The sequence below is a fragment of the Emys orbicularis genome, chromosome 11 (genome assembly GCF_028017835.1).
Source record: "Emys orbicularis isolate rEmyOrb1 chromosome 11, rEmyOrb1.hap1, whole genome shotgun sequence".
Lineage (NCBI taxonomy): Eukaryota > Metazoa > Chordata > Testudines > Emydidae > Emys > Emys orbicularis.
The window spans coordinates 64,936,377-64,958,829 of record NC_088693.1 but is presented as its reverse complement, the minus strand read 5'-3'; the positions used below and the strand labels follow the sequence as shown (position 1 = coordinate 64,958,829).

General features: G+C 44.1%; 1 protein-coding gene across 1 annotated transcript in view; it reads right to left on the bottom strand.

Moving 5' to 3' along the window:
- Window positions 1–22,453, bottom strand: part of CPS1 (carbamoyl-phosphate synthase 1) — a 122,934-nt gene that overhangs the window by 55,349 nt on the left and 45,132 nt on the right. Inside the window, exons 15-21 of the mRNA XM_065412949.1 lie at window positions 20,795–20,952; window positions 20,371–20,499; window positions 15,920–16,064; window positions 15,344–15,554; window positions 11,215–11,413; window positions 8,072–8,248; window positions 4,634–4,752 (exon numbers count right to left, since the gene is read on the bottom strand). Of these exons, the coding sequence (XP_065269021.1) occupies window positions 4,634–4,752; window positions 8,072–8,248; window positions 11,215–11,413; window positions 15,344–15,554; window positions 15,920–16,064; window positions 20,371–20,499; window positions 20,795–20,952 (1,138 nt within the window). The remainder of the gene's footprint in view (window positions 1–4,633; window positions 4,753–8,071; window positions 8,249–11,214; window positions 11,414–15,343; window positions 15,555–15,919; window positions 16,065–20,370; window positions 20,500–20,794; window positions 20,953–22,453) is intronic.

Here is a 22,453-nt window from a genome sequence, read left to right as displayed (position 1 = left end):
CCCTTTCAAAGTATTTTACGGTTCTGAAAAAAAATTTCATCAGACAATAGAAGTAGTCCTGTTGGTACTGATAGAGAGCCAGATCCTCGGCAGGTGTAAATCAGCACCATTCCTGAAGCTATGCTGATATACACCAGCTGAGAATGTGACTCAGCATGCGATGGGTCTGATTTTCAAATCCGCCCCCTCCCTCCATTTTGGGTTCACAAGTAACGTTGGGTAAAATTAATTGCAGGCACTGATCAAGCAGCTAGGTAACCAGAATGGGATTTTCAGAGGAGTTTAAATAATTTAAAAGCATGAGTGCTGTTGACTTTCAAAGGGGCTTGTGCTCCCACGTCCTTTAGGTGCTTTTGAAAATTTCACCCCGAGCTGCCATCATAGCTACAGTTAATAGCATTTGGCATATGCTGTTCCTATTAAATGGAGCCCACAATGACTTGGCCAGAGCAACAGGAGAGCAAAGGATTGTTACAAACATACACAGTTGGATTTTTCTAAGAGCCAGCCCTGAAAACTCAACATGGGCTTTGAAAACCAAGCTGTGTGCTCTCCATTTCTCAAATCGGAACCACTCAGAACAATTCCACGACTGGGCTCGTGACATAAACGCTCTACCAAAGGTGACAACCTTTGCTGGCTCCGTAATGACGCACAGTAAACGATCATTTACAACGAATCACTAACTTATTGTTGATTAGTTGTACCCCGGAGGCACCTAGAGGCCCCAACTGACATAAAGGCCCTGTACAGACCCAGCTCCTGCATATCTTCAGCATAATGCACCAGGATAGACCCTTTTTACATGTTGCTTTCTTTGGTTTCACTCTCTCACCTCCCCAGTCAATCTGTTTGGTTCCTTGGGAGTGTTTGATTAGATACACATTTATACCAGCGGAGGATGGGGGCCAATCAGCTTAGATGTATTGAAGTCAGTGGGGCTATGCTAATGGACACCATGGAGAATCTGACCCATGAGGATTGATACAAAGGTCTTAAATTGCATTGATCCATTACCAGTTCCGTGTGGTGCTTCCCTTTTATGGCAAGAAGTGTGAGATTGTGTACTGATGTGTGACTTGCAGGAGCAGGCCAGTCACGTGCTCTGCAGCTCAGTTATTGGTTGTCTGGCTAACAATGTAGGGGTGTGAATGGCAATGCACGACACCTACAGTAGAAACAGGGGAGGGGAAGGGCAGATGCTGAGAGGATTGGGAAAAAGTGTGCCAGGGAAACAAAGGAGGCAAATGGAGACGTAATGGGCATGGCAGATCAGGTGAAAGCACCCGTGAAGGGTGAGACAAGAGGGTAATGAGGGAGACAGAGTGTAAGGTGCATGTGGATAGGGCAAGGTAGACAGGATGGTGGGGGCACTGGCAGTTGGGTGGGGATTAGGGTGACCAGACAGCAAATGTGAAAAATCCGGACAGGGGGTGGGGGGTAATAGGATCCTATATAAGAAAAAGACCCCAAAATCAGGACTGTCCCTATAAAATCGGGACATCTGGTCACCCTAGTGGGGATGGGGACCACACAGCAGCGAACACCCGATTCCTTTCCTTTTCCTCCTCTCCCCCTTGTTTTTTGTGCATGGTGGTTCAGCCTGCAACCCCTGAAAACATTGGGTAGGCAGAGCTCCCTCTGCCTGCCCTCGACCAGCCCCTCCGCTTTGGATGCTTCTCAAGCCAAGCCAACCGTGCAAGCCTTATGGGAAGCAAGGGGCATGATACGAGAAATAAGGAAGGGGAAGAGTGGTGCCTAGACACTGTAGCTCAGCAACAGAAGTGCAAGATGAAGAGACCTGTATTACTGAGTGCTAAGGGGAGTACTGCTTAGCATAATGGATCAGCACTCAGGCTAACATCTGCCTCCCTTTCTTTGCCATACTACAGAGCACTGCAATTTCCTCGGTCACGTGATTCATGTTTATATCATCCCCACCTGGAAAGGGGTTCCTTGCTTCTCAAAAGCAAGGCATGCTCAGTTGTCCTGCCATATCTAACATGTTACAATGCATTATTTCACCATCCTTGGGTATGTATCCTCTCGATATATTCCCTGTCTCTGTGTGCATGTCCTCAGCCCCACTGCACCACTTGGCGAGCCAGTGGATCTGGACGTCTGAGGATTTCCCCAACAAGAGGGAATCCCTATGGTATCTTCCCCTTGCAGACCCTGGTGTATGGAGCATGGCTGGTGTGGGGGTGGGAAGAGGGCATGGACAGATGACTGCTATGCTCTGGCAACTACTGGCTGGTGGAACAGCCATTTGGTGGCTAACCGCTGGCATGACACTGCTCTAACTTGCACTGGTGGTGGGAAGCAGAGGAGCTGAACCTGTCCTTGGCTGGCCCAAGGAAGCTCAAAGGTGACATAAAACTGTCTTTACCCTTCTCTTAGGTCCTGCGCTGAGTTCATCTCACTCAGACGTGAGGACTGGGGTTATATAGTATAGCAATATACTTGTGTGTAAAACACTGACCTCCCTTTCTGTGTGTCTTTAGAAACATGCAGATTACAGGCTATCCAGAGCCACAAAGTTTGGCTGTGACTCCACCTCTAAGGTTCAGTGGATAGAGTGCTGGATTGTGACTCATTCTATTCCTGGCTCTGCCACTGCCCTGCTGGGTGACCTTGGGCAAGTCACTCCACTGCTCAGTTTCCCCATCTGTATAATGGGGATAATAATACTGCCCTCCTTTGTAAAGTGTTTGAGATCTACTGATGGAAAGCACTAGATAAGAGCTGGGCATTGTTGTTGTTATTGTGATGACCATGATGATGATGAACTCATCTGGGTTTTGGTTTGGACCATTATAGAAAGATAAGGATCAACTGCAAGGTCTGGATATTATAGTATATTATACACACACAATATGTATGTGTATATCAGAATATCCATATAGAGAGAGTCATGTTTGCATAAACACAGCGCTTGCTAATGCAGCTGTGCTTGTAATAACCCATGCAGTCATTTTTCTGGGTTGTCATTATTCCTTCTAAAACCGATTATGTCCAATTTGCAAACACTGAATCTTATAGCAGGATGAAAAATAAAGCAAGTAGCTCCGGTGAATACACACATGGAAGACCTGAGCACTGACTAGGAGAAGGCCCTTGCTTGCATGCAACAGCGGAGCCAGCCCTCATCCAATAACGGCCGAAAGGGAGGAGGACGGAGAGTGGTTAACACACCAACCTGGAAGTCAGTAACACTTTTCGTTCTAGTTCTGCCACTAAACTTCCTCTGTGACCTTGGGAAGGTCATTTGACTATGTGCCTCAGCTAATCCATCTATATCATGGGTGCAATAACATGAATGTACCTATCTCACAGAGGCACTGTGAGGTTTAATTAACTAATAGGCCAGATCTTCAGCTAACAGCAATCCGTTCAGCTCCCTTTACTTTAATGGAGTGATGTCAATTTACACCACGGGAGGACATGACCATCCTCAGGACAGTGCTTTGAGATCCTGAATACATAATTCCAGAGTATTCTAATTACAGTTGCATCCTGAGAAACAGTGGGGAAAACAAATTGGTTCTGTGTAAACACAGTAACTTTATATGCATGAGATTTTTTTAAATGAAACCAGCACACAAATGAAACATGACATGGAAGTTAGAGAGGAATTACACATGCTGGGTAATAATGGAGTTTTATAAGTATCCTTCCAGGGGCATTCTCCTCTCTGTGCCTTTATTTCTGTTTAGCTAGAATCCCAACTCACTTTCTGGGGGGAAACAAAACTACTCAATTAAAAATGTACAGCTTGTCAAAGAAGCAGAACTCACAGGAGGTGAAAGCATATTTCATAACAAACTTCTTGTATGTTTCTGCCCAGTCTCTTGCTACAAGTGCTGTGTACTATAAGTTTCTGGTGCCCTCGTGTGGTTCAACTGCAGTAATGCAACATGTATCCAAAACGCAGGCAACAGAGCAGACAATAATAACTCAGCAAGAAGGTTCTGCTGGCCTTGTAAACCATGAAGAGAAAGCTGCAGTCAGCAAAAGGCAGAGACTGATATACAGCCTGGAGCTTCGATTTACTGCTATCTATTGTGGTTCATTTTATATGGCCACTTTAAAAAACCAGAAGATTTATATTTAAATGTGTCGGGAATTATAGCTGTTCTAAACTGAGGAGGAATAGCATGTGGGAAGCAAGGCAGACAGCTTAGAAAGCAATCAACCAGTCAGAAATGCACGGTGTTTGGCTCTCAGGTGTAAAACGCCAGGGAGAATCTATTGAGAGTATTAGCTGAAAGGTTAACCATACCCTAGCTATGCAAATGCAGTCTCAGATCTCACATTTCGGGGGAGAGTTAGCATATCCTACCTTTGAAACTACATCAAGGACTTTCTAAATCCAGGTGGGATGTAGAATCCCTAAGATCAGCTGAGATGGACAAGATGCCTTTACTTCTAGAGCAGCGCTCTTCAGTGCAGTTGCTGCTACATGGACGGAGGTAGCCACTTAGTGCAATGCATTAGGGTTTAAGATAACTCAGGCTGCGAGTCACTTTTTGGCCTTGCTTGTGTTTGTGCACAAGCCTGGAGCTGGTTTCCCAGCTGTGTGATGCCAAGCAAAAAGGCTGTATCCTTAGAGAAAGCTGTTTGATTTCCTTACCTGCTGAGTTCCTTCAGGCTTTTCTCCATGTTCACAATATCCCGCATCTTATAGATGAACCATCTGTCAATGGCTGTGAGTTTGTGAATATCATCCACGGGGACACCGTCATGCAAGGCCTGCCGAAGAGAGGAGATAGTAAGCCAGACACTTTAACAAATACGTCGTAAGTATCTAATTTGCCTGGAAATGTGTAGTAATTATTCCTCATCTCCTATTAACGTCAGCAAGACTTTTGTCTGAGCAAGGAGTGCAGAATTTGGCTCCCAATGAAGTCTCTGCCCAAACTCCAATTGACTTCAATAGGGACTGATGCTGGTGGACACCTGCTGTAACTTCATATGCTGTGTATGCTTCATGATCTCTCTCTCTCTCTCTCTCTCTCTCTAGTATGCTCAACCCCTGCTGCTGACTTCTCATCTGTACCTCTTATTACCAAGTTCCTGTATATTCCATAGTCCTGTGGTCTGCTAGAAGCAAATGTGATCAAAGAAAGGTTTAGGTTTTCAATGGTTGAGAAACTGGTTGCTTTTGAAATGGACTCTGATTTATAGTTTAAAGATAGATTGACTCAGAAATCCTGGACCTGAAATACCCCTGAACTATGGAAAAGTTCACATCCAGAACCAAACTTTGCAGCCGTGACACCACTCTCATTCTCAAGGTAATGCAGGCTTCAAACTTTCCTGAACATGCTTAATTATGTGGTTTTGGTTTTTTAAATTTATTTTTAGCAAACCATCCACATTCACTGGGTAAAAAGGAAACCCACTCTATCATCCCAAAGGCAATGTAGTACAGGATACAGTTTTTTTTTTTTAAATATCCCCAAAGGTGACTAAAGTACAGGTATAAGAGCTAAATATTAATAGTTATTATTATGATGTGGCTAAATATTGAACTCTTTTTTCTTTTATACTTTTAATTTTTTTTAATAAAGCCCATTTCCATGTGACCATTTCACAAATGGGCCACATCATGTTAGTAATCTTCTCTTATCATCTGCTACAGATACCTCTCATTTACGAGGGCCACAGCCTAGTGCCAAAACTGGTTGACACTGTGTAAGACTTTGGCCCAGTCAGAAGTTTCATTGGGTTCTGCATCTCTCCTGTGGTTGTTTTTCAACTATAGTAGAAGAACGCGGTAAAAGGCAATAGCTGTGAATGGCGTCTGAGCTCTCGCCTTTTCTGACACAACAGGCATCATAGTCATCACCCCAACAAACAGTGAAAAACCTTGACATGTGGGGGGGAGACAGAGAAGGCATCTGATGAGACTTGACTCAAACAGAGCTCAGTGGTAACAACAACTAGCGGCTGGTCGTTTAGATGTCAGAGAGCTGGTTAGGGATTTCTGATCCAATCGATCCCAGCTGTCTGAGTTACCTTTTACTGAGTCAAGCAAGCTGAAATTTTACAACCCAAAACGCTGGTCTCACTCAGTTATTGACGGGGGTGAATCAGTGCTCCATTTTAGACCGAGGAGTTTCTGTGGAGGGCAAGTGGGGAATTAAAGGCTTAACTGTTCCTTGTTCCGACAACAGTCAAAAGGAAAACTGTCATTTTGCCCCATCCCCATCGTCATGTGCCCATCCCTAACTTGGGCCTTATCTTTCTAAATGCCTCCTGGGGCTCCTATAATGCAGTCAGGAAAGATCTTGCCACTCAAATCAAAGAGAAAACTGGAGCCAACACAAGCACCGGTGCTGAAGGGTGTTTTGTGCTTGTAAATATATGTGCCTCCCCAGCTTAAAACCACCAGTTCATTTGTCTCTAGAGTACAGGCCTTCTCCAAGTCTGAAGCAGCCTGCCTGATTCCTCATTGCTTTGCACCCTACAGTGTCATTTACACCTGCACAAAGTGCAAATACAATGATACCAAATCAGAATGGTGACTTTACTTCCAATGTGATCTCCCTTTGCAAACATGTCAATGAAAGGCCCTGGGGAATGGAACACAGAGAAACTTTGGGGCATCTCTAGAAATTATTTTCTTATCCTCTGTTGTAGGCTAAGTTCAAATGTCCTAAAAGCAGGAGAAGAATCGATATATACAAAGAAAGAAAGAAAGATTATTGTGTCTCCGTCAGCCTTCTTGGAAATTTATACAAGGTTTATAAGAGAGAGAATTGAGTGGAAATCATCAGCAAATGCTGTACAACCTCAGCTAGCCAAGAGTCATGGTGGAGACTGAAAATATCCAATAATTATTACATGTACTGCATTGGCATCTTAGAGGCACTGACAGACATTGAGGCTCTGTTGTGCTGGGCACTGTACATATGCCTGGTAAAAGAGCATCTCTGTCCCAAAGAATTTACAGTCTAAATAGACAAGATGAAGTGTGGGCAAAAGGAAGGAGTATTATTCTCATTTTACAGGTGGGGAACAGAGGCACCCACACTCACAAAAAGCATCTCGTAGCAGAGCACTCAGATCTCAAGTCCCAGACTAGCGCCTTAACCGCTAGCCTGCCATTACCCTCCAACCAAAGGCTGCAGATATTTGCAAGAACTGTCAGTGTAATTAACAAATTTAACCCTATATCAGTTAACAGGGAGTTCTGGACAGCTGAGCTGATTTAATTATGATTTAATTTTAATCCTTGGTTGCAAGATGCGATCACAGAGTAGCATGAAGATCCCCAAAAGAGACTACTCAGATTGACTGCAGCTAGCCATTTTCATATCACCCTTGGTTTCAGATGGCAAAAGGTTCATTTTTAATTTTCTTTGCATACACTAATGCAAGTTTGCAGAACTGCTCAAACTCTGCTGTGACTTGTGCCAGCATAAATAAAGGCCAAACATTGCCCAGCATTTAGCAAATGATCATCTTACAGGAGCAAGCTAAAGAAACAGTGCTCCAGTTGTCAACCAACATTAACCGTTTGCCTGCTGAATATGTTGCCCAGGACATGGTGGTATAATGTTCCTGCTGTTTAATGTAACAGGGATAGTCTAAGATTAGGGAGGTGGTGGAATCTCCTTCCTTGGAGGTTTTTAAGGCCCGGCTTGACAAAGCCCTGACTGGGATGATTTAGTTGGGAATTGGTCCTGCTTTGAGCAGGGGGTTGGACTAGATGGCCTCCTGAGGTCCCTTCCAACCCTGATATTCTATGATTCTATGATTACAGTGATTTAAGTGAAAGGTTAATGGATGACTCGAGTACAGCAGGTGTCATGAGGGCTGGTAGAGAAAGAGTTATTTCCATCCTAAGATAATGAAGAGGAAATTATGGGGGGAAAGAGAATCTTTGTACCTCACAGGAGGTGATTCAGAGATGGAAATACATCATCATCCCCTTATGTCTGAGGTGCACAAAGAGGAAAAAGGATGAGGGGTTAAAGAATATTCCACTCTATTACCTCAACCAACACAGTCTGGTAACTATAGTCAACAGGGTAGACCCCATAGCCTCTGAGTCCTTCGTTACCTTGGCCATTGCATAGACTCGAATGCTGGAGGGGTCAGCCAGTTCTTTCTGGAGATCTAAGTTGGCCGGCCACTCTTTATTCATTGGCAGACGTGATGTGAAGCCTTCCACAGATGGGTGGCACATTCTCAGGGCCTTCTGGAAGCACTCCTCAAAGGTGCGCCCGATAGCCATGACCTGTAACAAAGAAAGCTCTCACGTTAACGTGCTGAGGTGTTGCCCCTCTCAGTTGTTCAGATGGCAGCGATGCTTATTAGGTAAGATTAAAGCCTATGGGAACATGCTACAGGGGGGCAGAGGGATAGCTCAGTAGTTTGAGCATTGGCCTGCTAAACCCAGGGTTGTGAGTTCAATCCTTTAGGGATCTGGGGCAAAAATCTGTCCGGGGATTGGTCCTGCTTGGAGCAGGGTTGGACTAGATGACCTCCTGAGGTCCCTTCCAACCCTGACATTCTATGATTCTAACTGACTCGAAGGAAGATTACTGTCCCAGAGCTTTCAAAATCCACCTGTGTTATAATAAGGGAGAATCCACTAAGGTTGGAAACGCCTCATAGGGCAGAGGGAATTTTAAGCCTTAAGAGTGGGCAAAGGCAGAAAACTACACCTCTGCCATCGAGCCCCCATCAAACCTTAAGTAACTACCATAGTATGTTTCTGTTCAATGATTATTTCACCTAAAAAAATCCCATTCCCATGTTCCGGTGAGCCCATTCTGCATGGAAACTTTGCAACTCATTCCAGTGTTCACATGTATATTTCACCAGAAAGCAAAATCTTAAAAGGGCACAAAAATAATCTGAAATGAAGTGGGGCAAAAGTGTCATGGGAAAACTTTCTCCCCTTTCACACAGCTCCACCATTCCGAGCCTTCAGCCTGTCACAGCACAGCTCACCAGCAGTCAGGCTGAGGCTAGACAGTTCAACTAATAAAAACCACACTGGTCTGGAGTCTGGTTACCGGCACAGGCCTAGGGAGGGGACTTAAGCTGTACTCTGCCAGGAGCAGTCACGGGAGACATTCTGATTGAGAGGGGTCTCTTTGAGGAACAGCTCCTCTGCTCTGGGGGCTGGTAATTTCCTGTTTGTCTGTATCAACGGTAAATTGCAATACTCTCTGTACCATCTCAGTCAGCACACCCCATGCTGGCCAGGCAGTATGAAGCCAAAGCTCTGTCTATTCTCCATTCCTCCCCCAGTCCACTGGCTGCTGGCTTGAACCCAAGGTCCAGATAGTCTGTGCAGGAGAATAAGGGAGGAGTGTCTTATGCTCCCTTATTCCCCCGTACATGTGGATAGTCCAAGTCATAATGCAGTTCAGTATTCATACGGTGGGACACTCCGGAATATAGCCCTTTATTAGCTGGGGTAAAATGTGCAAAGTGCATGTATAACGTGAAGTCACGGGGCGTTAACACCATAAATATTTGCAGGGACCTACTGCACCACACATTATTAAAAATACAATCACCCTGGCAAGCCTCTAATTAATCCTTCCCATCGTGCTGAGGGTGTGCTCTTTGAGCGAGGAGGAGTGGATGTTTGTAAGGCCTCACTTGTCAAAATAATTTAGCGAGGGAGCTACTTGAAAAACATTAGGGAGAAAAAAAGACAGACAACAAAGTACACAATTAATTATTTTGCTTTGGATAACTGATGAGTAATTAGCTAATTAAATGGATAATTTACCCATTTTGTTTCATTTCATTCCTCTTGAAAAATTAGCTGAAGATGTCACCATTATTCCAACCAGTCTTAAATTCAGATTTTAAAAGTCACGCAGTTTTGTTCCTCATTTCCGAAGGCCTATCCTATCTATTCGGAGGGGGAAACCAACTGTTTAAGACAAAGCAATTTGACCCTTTCAAGAGGGCATCAGGTGTTGTGTTCTGTTTTCAGGTGCAGGATCAGGCTAGAAAGAAGGTGCATGTTTTTAACAGTGAAGGTGACTGGCCATTGGAACAGCTTCCCAAAGGTTGTGGTAGATTCTCCATCACTGGAAATCTTTAAATCTTTCAGAGTGGATGTTTTCAGCAAAGAAATGCTCTTGTTCAAACACAACTATTGGACCTGAAGCAGGAATTAATTCAAGGAAGTCCTATGACCTGTGTTATGCAGTGGTCCCTTCTGGCCTTGGAATCTACGAATCTCAAGAGCGGCCTACCATGCTAGTGCCTAAAATGGCCTTTACAGTCCCAAATCATTCTAATTGAGAAGAGTAATGGATACAGCTCAGGTGATTTGAATAAGCTCTCAAAAGATCAGATGTTTATCCACACTCTCTGGATTAACTGGGGCTGAAAAGCCAGGCTGCATATATTTGCAAAACAAATTTTCTACAGCCATGCTAGGAACACCCCAATGACATTTCCACAGGAAACCAGAAAATGTCGAGGAAGGTGAAAGTGAACAAGTACTGATCAATAAGTACACCTCTACCCCGATATAACGTGACCCGATATAACACGAATTCTGATATAATGCGGCAAAGCAGCGTTCCGGGGGGGCGGAGCTGCGCTCTCCGGTGGATGAAAGCAAGTTCGATATAACGCGGTTTCACCTATAACACGGTAAGATGTTTTGGCTCCCAAGGACAGCGTTATATCGAGGTAGAGGTGTAGTAATAAAACTTTTACAAACCAAAGGCAGTTTGAGGTTCAGGACAAGTTTGCTTTCAGTTTAGGGTGATTTCTTCTCTCTGTTTTTAATCTATTTCTATTTAGTTCATTGATCCTCAGTCGACCTTCTGGACAGCCACCCAGCATGGAGATCATGAAACAGACGTTAAAAATGTTCCAATTTGGTCTCTAATTTTGCATTCAAAAGACACTGAAGACCCAATGAATGAATGCGAACTGTTAGACAGCTAACTCCCTGATTAGTGGGCAAAACCTTGTTGATTGATGTCTACATGCTGTCATGTTCAACCACAAATACACACAACACTTTTGTAACTGCAGTTGATAACTGGAACCAAATTGCGAGTGCAGTTTTTAGAAGAGTGTCCCTTGAGGTTCTAAATCCTCCTCAGCGTTCGTTTGGCTGGCAGACTAGAAAGAACCAGCATCCAGAGAGCAGGCAAGGGAGAAAAGGTAAATTTCACAGGCAACGGAAAGAAATGGAGAGAATTTCCCCACACTCACCTCTCCCACGCTCTTCATGGAGCTGCCAATCTGGCTAGAGGTGCCCTGAAAGCGGTCCAGGTCCCAGCGAGGTATCTTGGCGACCATGTAATCCAGGCTGGGCTCAAAGCAGGCAGAGGTTTTTCCTGATACTACATTCTTGATCTCCGGCAAGGGGATCCCCAGGGCGATTTTGGCAGCAATAAATGCTAATGGGTACCTGGCAGAGATGAGGGAGGCGTTTTTAGTATCATGGTTGGTACTGTAGAGGGCAAGGAAATCTATAACTCTCTGAAGCTGCTTTAATAAAAATAGTAACTGGATTCTGTAGGGATGGCGCTCCACTCCTGACACGTGGTATGTGAGTGCAGCTCACTGGAGAGCAGCAAGAAGCTTGGATACAGCATGTAGGTCATAAGGGGCATGTACAGAGCTCTGGAGTAGGAATCAGCTATTAAGGAGGAAAGATGGTCTGTGGCTCAGGCACCGGATTGGGACTCAGGAGATCGAGGTCAGTTCCTGGCTCTGCCACAGACTGCCTGCGTGACCTTACGCACATCACTTAAACCCTCCGTGCCCCAGTTCCCCCGCTGTAAAATTGGGATGATAATAATATTTCCTGTCTCCCACCCTTTGTCTGTCTTGTGTCTTTAGCTTGTAAGCTCTCTGAGCATGGCCTACATTTTATTATGGGTCTGTACGCGTCTAGCTCCGTTAGGCCCTGATCCTGACCCTCTAGGTGCTACTCTAACACCAACGATTAACAACAACAAAAGGGTTTACTTCTGCCTGGGGAGGGAATGAAAAGCCCTCATATGGGGGTGGGTGGGTTATACTATAGGTACGTGCTTATACAAGTAAGTGTAGCACTGAGCAACTTAGGTTGGAACATGGGCTGGACAATCATTAAAAGCTGGCAAATTGACTATCCTCCGTGAAATCTTTGCAACACCTGAAAAGTTTGGTGTTTCGCTGCAGTTAGGCCGCTCAAGAGGGAAAGGAGGAGGAGGGAGAGACACAGAGAGTGAGTGCTATGGGAAAGCAGAGACTTTACAACAGGGATGAGCGACTGTCCTTTCAACATAATAGCAACGCCAGTGTATATCTGCATAACCTACTATGAGAGGTTTCAGTGGTAGCCGTGTTAATCTGTATCAGCAAAAAGAAAAAAGAAAAAAAAACAAGGATTCCTTGTGGCACCTTAGAGACTAACAAATTTATTTGGGCATAAGCTTTCATGGGCTAGAACCCACTTCATCAGATGTATGAAGTAAAAGATAGGAGCAGGTATAAATACATGAAAGGATAGGGGTTGCTTTACCAAGTGTGAGGTCAGTCTAACGAGATAAAACAATTAACAACAGGATACCAAGGGAGGAAAATTAACTTTTGAAGTGGTAAGAGAGTGGCCCATTACAGACAGTTGACAAGAAGGTGTGAGTAACGGTAGGGAGAAATTAGTATTGGGGACAGTCTCTACGCAAAAAAATAAATGGACACAAATCTGACATCAGGAATCATAACATTCAAAAACCAGTAGGAGAACACTTCAATCTCTCTGGTCACTCAATAACAGAACCTCAAAGTGGCAATTCTTCAACAAAAAAACTTCAAAAACTCCAACGTGAAACTGCAGAACTGGAATTAATTTGCAAACTAGATATCATGAGATTAGGCCTGAATAAAGACTGGGAGTGGTTGGGTCATTACAAAACCTAAACTTAATTTCCCCAATACTAATTTCCCCCTACTGTTACTCACACCTTCTTGTCAACTGTCTGCAATGGGCCACTCTCTTACCACTTCAAAAGTTATTTTTCCTCCCTTGGTATCCTGCTGTTAATTGATTTATCTCATTAGACTGACCTCACACTTGGTAAAGCAACCCCATCCTTTCATGTTTTTATACCTGCTCCTGTATCTTTTACTTCATACATCTGATGAAGTAGGTTCTAGCCCACAAAAGCTTATGCCCAAATAAATTTGTTAGTCTCTAAGGTGCCACAGGACTCCTTGTTTTTTTCTACTGTGAGAGTCCATCTTATTTCAGCAAATAAGGGCAATTGAACATCTTAGATCAGTGGTTGGACTGCAGTAAATCAGTGCTGGGACTAGTGTTTATCTGCATGTACTAGAGGCCAAATGTTTAGCTCAGTACAGATGAGCCTTGTTTGGAAGGAGCTATACTAGACTTTGCAGTCGTTTTCCAGCCAGTTCTGTGGTGGTGGTTGGAGTAGCACATGGTGTTCTTTCAGGCTGAGTGACTCCAGTGCAGAAGGAAAGCTGACTTAGTAATGTCCACTTAGCAAATGAAAGCAAAAAGCAGATTTTAGTCTTTTTAGGTAACAGATGATTGCCCCAGTCTGCTGGGGAACATCGCTGGACTCAATGAGTCAGCAGGATTGATGGATTTCTTAAAAGCCCCAAAGGTACCTTTAAATTCAGAGCTAAATTCTCCCATCAGTTAACATGGGCTTTCAGGGGGTTGAAATTAGTGAGATTAGACAGGTCTAAATAGGGGCAGAAATCAGCCCAAAAGCAACAAAGGGTGTGGTGATAACTGAGCAGCGAAATTTATATAATCCCGTTTGCGGAAGCCAAGTGATTATAAATCATCCAGCAGGATTTCCTATTGCCCTAACGTTTGCTAAGAATGTCATCTTGCACAACTTTCATTTGATTGAGAAAGCCTCATTGGCTGGGGAAGAGGTTAGTTTATTCCATTATAACAGGACTGTTCTCATCTTTAAGAACTGCCTACTTGGAATCACCACCAAAACAGGCAACAATGATAACTGCAGAGCAGCTGGCACTGCTAATAATTGAATATGGGCTGCTGGAGTACCTCTTTTGGCATGTGTTCTTTCATAGACGGTAGTTGACAGCAAACCCAGTCAGGCCATTATTATTATTTATATTGCAGTTAGCAACTAGGGCACCATTGTAATAGGTGCTATACAAGCACATAACAAAAAGACAGTCCCCACCCTGGAGAGTTTCCAATCCAAGTACGTCTTCCCCATACACGTCACAAAACCATTCACTCTTTCACCAACAAAGGAACTTTTGTGGGCATTCATTCATATAAAATAATGCATGCTCTCAAGCAAGCAGACTGAAGGAATTCTTTAGCTATCTGACTCTAAGCACTTCACAGATAGTCATAGGCAAAAATCCAAACTGGGATTTTGAAGCCTTCTCCCGAACACCACCCTGGGGGAACAGCCCTCTTTCACCTTCCTGTAATATTTGTACAAAATGCAGAGGTCCTCATTAGCTGCAAAAGCATCTTCCAACCAGTCACAATCCACACAGCATTGTTCTTAGGAAAAAGCCCCATTCTGCAGTGCTTTTACCGTGTAGCCAAATGGGGACCAAGATCTAAACACCAAATCCATCCATTTGTGACCCAGCCAGGACTGGAATTTCCAGCGTATGGTTCTAAAGCTGGTGGAACATTTTACAAGCTGGGGGCATTTTTCTGAGAATCAAATGATGGTTCAAATTTTAGGAATGCTGGGTGCACTCAACTCCCACTGAAGCAATAGGAGATGTGGGTACTCAAGACCTTTCAGGATTGCAATGGTAGATCCCTTGTTGCAAAGCTTTCTTTGTTTGATGTATGCCATGCTACTATTTTATATATATTTACTGCGACACAAGACAAAAATGGATTTGTGTCACTGAAGAGTCAGCTAACACAATGAAATCAACCAAATGCTTGCTGTCAGTTATTGCTGCCTGTCTCCAGTTTGCTACAGGGCTTCGACAACTGCAAGAGTTGTTGAGAACTGTAAATTAAGGACTAATTTGCATTTCTCAACCGCCTCCGCAGAGTACAATTAAGAAGCCAATTTTAACCAGGCAGATTTGACCATCGTTATCTTGATTAGTTTATGATTAGCCAACAAAACAAAGGCAGCTAGCAATACCATTTGATTCAATCTGGCAGAGAGCTCATTAATAACCAAGTCCTTAGGGTTCCAGAGATGATTCGCAGCCAACGTGCGGATGCCAGGGAATGTACTCTCTAAAACCAGCTACTAGGTTCCCCTCCTGAGAGGTTTTCCGTTTGTAATACCCAGTGGCTAAGCTCCCTGCCCCTTTCCCCAACTCCTTTCGCTGCCCCAGCTTTTCTTTCCTGCCTTACCCTGTGGCCTTGGATGCCAAGGCAGAGCTTCTGGAGAGCCTGGCATTGACCTCGATGATGCAGTACTCCAGGGAGGTAGGGTGCAGGGCATACTGGATGTTGCATTCCCCCACGATGCCCAGGTGTCGGACGACCTTGATGGCACTTTCCCTCAGCATCTGAAATTCCTCGTTGGACAGTGTCTGGCTGGGAGCCACTACGATGGAATCTCCTGGTTGCCGGAAGGAAAACCACAATAGTTTGACGGCGATAGATTCTGGTCATGTCTCTGCTAACCTACTGCATCTTGCAAGTTTTGAACACCAGGTGCTATGGAAGATGCCCGTTTGGGGGCATTTCAAGGCAAGGGACAGACTGTGCTACCATGTGAAATAAGGGACAATAGGGACGGGCTTAGGGTATTGAAAAGTGTGTTCCATCGTATCCGGGAGTACTTAGCTCTGATAAGTATTCTACATCCTCTCTCTCACTGGCCAGGTAAGTGTATCAACTATAGTCGGCAGAAAGACATTATATGAAAATGCTGATCTAAACGCAATCTACAGTAAGCCACACTGTAATCTGTAAAGAACCTACCGGTATGAACTCCCATAGCATCAACATTTTCCATATTACAGACGGTGATACAGTTATCAGATGCATCTCTCACGACTTCATACTCTATCTCCTTCCAGCCAACAACGGACCTCTCCACTAGAATTTGGTTGGTCACTGCAAATGCCTGGGGAACAGGTTGAAGAATCAGTTAGGGAGGACAGACAGCAGGTGGATACAAAGGAAGAAATACATTTTTATTAAGCATGTGTAACGGAACTGGACGCATTCCTGTATTTAAGGCTCTGCCACCACTGAGTGACTCTGGGCAAATTATTTCCACCCTCTGTGCCTCAGTTTCCCCATCTATAAAATGGAGATAATGCTACTGGCCTCCTTTGTAAAGAACGTTGAGACCTACTGATGAAAAGCACTATGTAAGAGCTAGATATTAATTATTATGTGACAATTGCCCTGTAACTTTTATTTGCATTAGCCTCATTTAAATGTCATGGAAAACAATGTGATCAGATACAAAAGAAATGAGGACATTTGGCCTAGCCATAGAAATAAGAAATATAAATTAAAATAAAAAAAAATAAGGTTCTGCACTTAATTTTATGTATGCGAGTAGCCCCACTGACTTCAATGGGACGACTTCTCTGTGTAAAATTAAATAAGTGACTAATCAATGGGTGCTTGGACACACTACTGAATTAATAACACTATTAACTAATCACACCGCTAATTACTGTGACATACTGATCTGAAGCAAGAGTTATGAATTATTCTAAAACTAACCCGGAAAACATTCCTGAGCTGGTAAATGAGTATAATCCAAATGGATACATTGACATTAATATTAACTATTATACAAGGGGTTAGTTAAATCTCACGTGGAATATAGAAAATAACACACACATTATCAGACCATCCTTTCCTCGGCCTCCTTTTTGCCCTTAATTTTGCAGCCAAAGTTTAAATTACTTAGTGTCATGGTAACCTATGAACACTGCTGAGCCACAGCAGGGCCTCCTGATAGGACGAGGAAGTCAGCAAACCTGCTCTTAAACCCATCAGCCTAGCTCCTGCTCCAACCACTAGGCATCACCACCCACATCTCGGTTCGTGACACTTAGGCCATGTCTACTACATGTAACATGATCAATGCCAACTATGTTATAACATGTTTGTATCTTGGGATGGGGCCTTAAGGCCTCACGCTGTGCGCACGGGCATCAATGGCAAAGCTCCCATTGACTTCAGTAGCAGAGGATCTGGGCCTTTGACAGCCACTGTTGTCCTCCAGCATCAAATACCACGAGGCCCCAAGCTTGCTGGCACTACTGTAATGCAGATTAATATTAATCATCCAGTCTCATATAAAAACTCTTATTTGCATCAATGGAATTCCCTTGCACAGAATCACAGACAAACAAAAACTGAATAAAATTAGACTTGTTTGCATTGGGAAAAGGAGTCTTAAGGGCAATAGAACTGAAAATTTGCAAATATTGCAGGGAATGAAAATAACAGAGTATGATATAAAAAATTGTTTTTCTTGGTCGAGTGTTTACAGCCTTGCACTCCCTCCTTTCCAACGGCGATTCCTCTGCCTTTTCTATTCTATTCTATATAGGTTTTTAATTCCACACTCATCCCCATAGTATCTGAGTGCCTTCCAATAGTGAATTAAACAACACGATTACACATGTGTCATGTGGTGTTTGTTCTCTCATCCTCTCCCCAGACGGGGAAGCGTGTGGAGTGGAGTGTCTTGTTTTGGTAGGGATGGTTGGGTTTTCTTGTTGTTGAATATAATTTAAACACACTGAAGTCCAAAAGGAAACATGAAACGTTTGTATCTGAGTTCATTTACTTTTTTCTACTAAATATTTTTAACCCATTCTGATGAAATGTAAATTTGTCATCATGGACATGTGCGATATTAGTAATCTACCTGCTATTCTCTTTGCTCTAATCAGGCTGATGGGTAAGGAAAGCATTAGCACATTCTGCCTAACTAAGGCTAGGTCTACACTAGGGGGAGGGATCGATTTAAGATACGCAAATTCAGCTACGCGAATAGCGTAGCTGAATTCGACGTATCCTATTCGACTTACCCCGCTGGGAGGACGGCGGCAAATCGACCGCCGCAGCTCCCCCGTCTACGGCGCTTACTCCTCCTGACGAGGTGGGAGTACGCGCGTCGATTCGGGGATCGATTTATCCGTCTAGATGAGACGCGATAAATCGATCCCCGAGAGATTGATTTTTACCCGCCGATCCGGGTGGGTAGTGTAGACTAGCTCTACGAAAAAAGGAGCTACTCCTACTCATGCTGGCTCTTCAGTTTAGATCTTTCTCCAGGGCCCCTGGCCTCATAAAAACAGCAGTTCAGTGAGGAGCATCAGTGCATTGTATCGAATCAAACTACGAGGAACACAAGGCCAGATCCTCCACTATTGTAAATGGGCAGAGGCCCATTGATTTCAATAAAGTTATACCTAGGATTGCCAGGCGTCCGGTTTTTGACTGGAACGACCCGTTGAAAAGGGACCCTGGCGGTTCCGGTCAGCACCGCTGCCTGGGCCGTTAAAAGTCTGGGCGGCAGCACAGGGGGCTAAGGCAGGCTTCCTGCCTGCGTGGCTCCGCGTGGCTCCTGGAAGCAGCGGCATGTCCCCCCTCTGTCTCCTAGGCATAGGGGCATCCAGGAGGCTCCGTGCGCTGCCTCCACCCCAAGCGCTGGCTCCATAGCTCCCACTGCCCGGGAACTGTGGCCAATGGGAGCTGTGGGGGTGGCACCTGCGGATGGGGCAGTGCGCAGAGCCACCTGGCCACACCTCCACGTAGGAGCTGGAGGGGGGAAATGCCACTGTTTCTGGGAGCCGCCAGAGGTACGTGCCACCCAGAGCCTGCACCCCTCGCCCCCTCCCGTGCCCCAGCCCCCTGCCCCCACTTCAATCCCCTTCCTGCACATAAACTCCTTCCCGGAGCCTGCACCCCACACCCCCTTCCTGCCCCTATCTCCCTCCCACCCTCCGAATCCCTCAGCCCCATCCCAGAGCACCCTCCTGCACCCCAAACTCCTCATCCCTAGCCCCACCCCAGAGCCCACACACCCCAGCTGGAGCAACCCCCCCCCCCCCCCCCCGCACCCCATCCCCGCCTAGTGAAAATGAGCAAGTGAGTGAGGGTGGGGGAGAGCAAGCGACAGAGGGAGTGGGGATGGAGTGAGCAGGGCGGGGCCTCAGAGAAGGGGTAGGGCAGGGGGCGGGGCAAGAGTGTTCAGTTTTGTGCGAGTAGAAAGTTGGCCACCCTAGCTATACCATGTGCACCAGCTAAGTATCAGGCCCCACTGTACAGGATATTCTAACCTGGGGCCTACTGGATTTTGTTGACTTCAGGACTGCCTACATTGCGCTGCTCTTTGCTCTAATCACAAATCTACCCTTTGCGCCGCAGAGTCCTACTTGTGCTGCTCCATGTTTTAATCTAGTTAATTATCCCCATCCGAGCAAATGAAACATGGGACTGAAATCATAGAAAGAAAAATACTGGTTTTACAAGTGAATCTCACCTCATGTTAAACTAACTGGTCTTTGATCTATATTTATCTTTGTTAGGATTCCAAGTGTTTGTCCTAGATGTTAATACTGAGTTTCCAACATTTGGGTCTTGGCAGGCTAAGATACTTTTTAGAGAGTAAATTTTAAGCTTTTAAAAAAATATATTCAATAATATTAGTAAAGCTGGCTGCAAAAAAAAATGAAATTTTTTTTAAAACTAAAAAATAGCTTTTTAACCAAAATGAAAATTTTCAATACAGTCAAATTGTTTTCCTGTTTTTCCATGGAAAATCAAAAATCCAGGCTTTCAAAAACACAACATTTTAACCCCACACTGAAAAATGTTACCCACCTTTTCTGCTTTCTGGTTTGTTTTCATGGGAAATTTTTAAAAAATGCTACACTTCCTGCGGAAAAATAATTGGCAATTTTTGTCCCGCTCTAGCGAGTACAAAAGACTGGAAAGGCAGGTTCCTCACAGGATTCTGGCACTGAACAAATTTCACCATTCAGAACCAAATACAAGAATGGCCTAACCCGGCCAGTCTCTCTCTATTCCTGGCCCTTAGTTATAGCTAAGCTCAGTGTAGGCTTTTACTTTCTCTGCATCTTCCCTGTGACATTACCTCCTGAAAGCAGGAGAAAAGAGGCCATTATATTGCTTTTTGACCAAAACTGCTGAAACATTTGATCAAATTATGAGTCGTTTCTGACAGAATTTAACAGCCGTGAACAATGTTACTTAATCATTCACACTACCCAAGTCAATGGCAAGTATTATGAAGACAGAACCTTAGAGGGCATCAAGATAATGTTTTAACAGAAAGATAAAGTATGTAGAACTAGACTAATCTGTGACTATTACAAGAATATATTAAATCAGATGGCAAAATAAATCCGTATAGCTATCAACTGCACACATACCTTGGTCCCAAGATCCAGCAGTCTCTCTTTGTCAGGACATATACCTGATCCCAGTCCACCCAGAGCATAGGCAGACCGTATCATGACTGGGTAGCCGATCTTTTCTGCTGCGTTCAAAGCATCTTCAATCTTAAAGCAGACAGGAATAAATGTCAAATAAAATGACAAGGACTAAGCTGATTCAAGTGTACACATCAGGTTAGACAAGAGAAAAGAATTATGCCTTTGTTGTGACTCCAGGAGCCAAATTTTGCCCTCAAACACACCTGGGCATCCCTACCGACTTCCAATGCACCAGATCCCTACTTGATACATCTCCATTGACTTCAATGGATTTACACCAGGTATGAATTTGGTTTCAGCTGTTTAAAGAATAATAAAACTAAGTGTGGCGGCCTTGCATCTCTGAGCATCTCGCATTTACCGATTCCACGGCAAAGCTGGGAGCGATCTTCTCATTAATCTCAGTCAGTTTGTCAGAAAACAGTTGCCTGTCCTCAGTGGCCATGATGGCTTCGACGGACGTCCCCAGGACCTTCACTCCATACTCCTTCAAAACGCCTCGTCTGAACAGCTCCACTCCTGTGGAAAGAATGGAGTTAGAATCGGAGCACCCATGCTGTACAGAGAGGAAAGCGAATGGGGAATCTGGCTTTGCAGCTAGCTAGCTGGGTCCATACATGGTCCCCACCGCCATAGTTTCTCAATTCGAACTGTCAAAATTCAGTGCCAAAACCAATAAATTCAGGAAAGCACTTAAGTACATGACTAAATTTAAGCATTTGATTAAGTGTCATCTAGGATAGGGATACTTTCCTGAGTTGGGGCAACACGTACCTGAAGCAGATTCTGAGCAGAGGCGCAAGCAGGCCAGTGGCACAGTCAAACATATATGGCTTGATTCTCTGCTGCCTTGTGTAAACATGTATGGCTGCACATGAAGGATGTAAGAAAGCACTACCATTTTGATTTGGAAACATTTCACACCCACTTTATCCGGGTGTAGATGACTACGCACGGTTTAGGGCAATGGAAAACAAGCCCCATGTCATTCTGAAGATTCTAGAAGGGAATCTAGCCCTTGAAATCGAAAGATCACTACAGTTAGAGACAGACAAGTTCTGTTAGACAATCTTAACCACATCCCTATCGATGAAGGGATGTTCCATGGAGTGCAGTCTCAAGTGCGAAACCCTGTTTAATTCTAAATGATCCAGAGAATGGGCAATCCTAAAGAGCCATTAGGTAGTGATAAAGCTTAAATTTGTAAAGACAGTGTGGGTTTCTCCTTCCACATCTACTGTAACAGGATGGAATGATGGGAAATCCTAAATTACCACCCTTTTTGGAAATACTGTAATAAAATAAACCTGAAACATTTACATTTAATTTGACAAGTTTCAGGTCAGAGCTAAATGTTCCCATTATAAACATTGTTTTCTATTAAAAGTGGCATAATGCTAACTAAGGAAATTCCTAAATACAACAGCACACAGATTCAAATACCTGCAAACCTTGGGGACAGCCACAATCTACAGCCAGATCCAGTCTGGATTTTGCAAATGCATCTTCCTTTTATACTACTTAGGACCAAAACCTTGAATTTGGACACACTTATACTTTGAAGCATTAGAATGGAATGTGGTGGATTTCCTCTCACTTTAAATCAAGACTGGATATCTTTCTAAAAGATAAGCTATACTTCCATCAGAAAATGGCGGGCTTGGTGCAGAGATTATGGGGTGTGGTGCTTTGGCCTGTGTTATACAGGAGGTCAGACTAGATGATCACAGTAATCCCTGTAGGCCTTAAAATTTATGAAAGCTGCATCTAGATCTGAATTTTGTGGTTTGGAGCCATCTCTGATCCTAAATGGAACAGTGCCAGTTGGTGCTGCCATGCTAAGCTAAACAAAGCACCACTATCCCTCTAGCTTCCCTTTTCAATCTTCATCTTAATGTTTAGGTACAGAACACACCCCAAATCTGTCGTCCAAACCAAGATTTATAAGCTGCAATTGCAAAACACTATTGTATGAAACATCTGTATAACTGATAACTATAAAAGATAGCCACTACAAGTC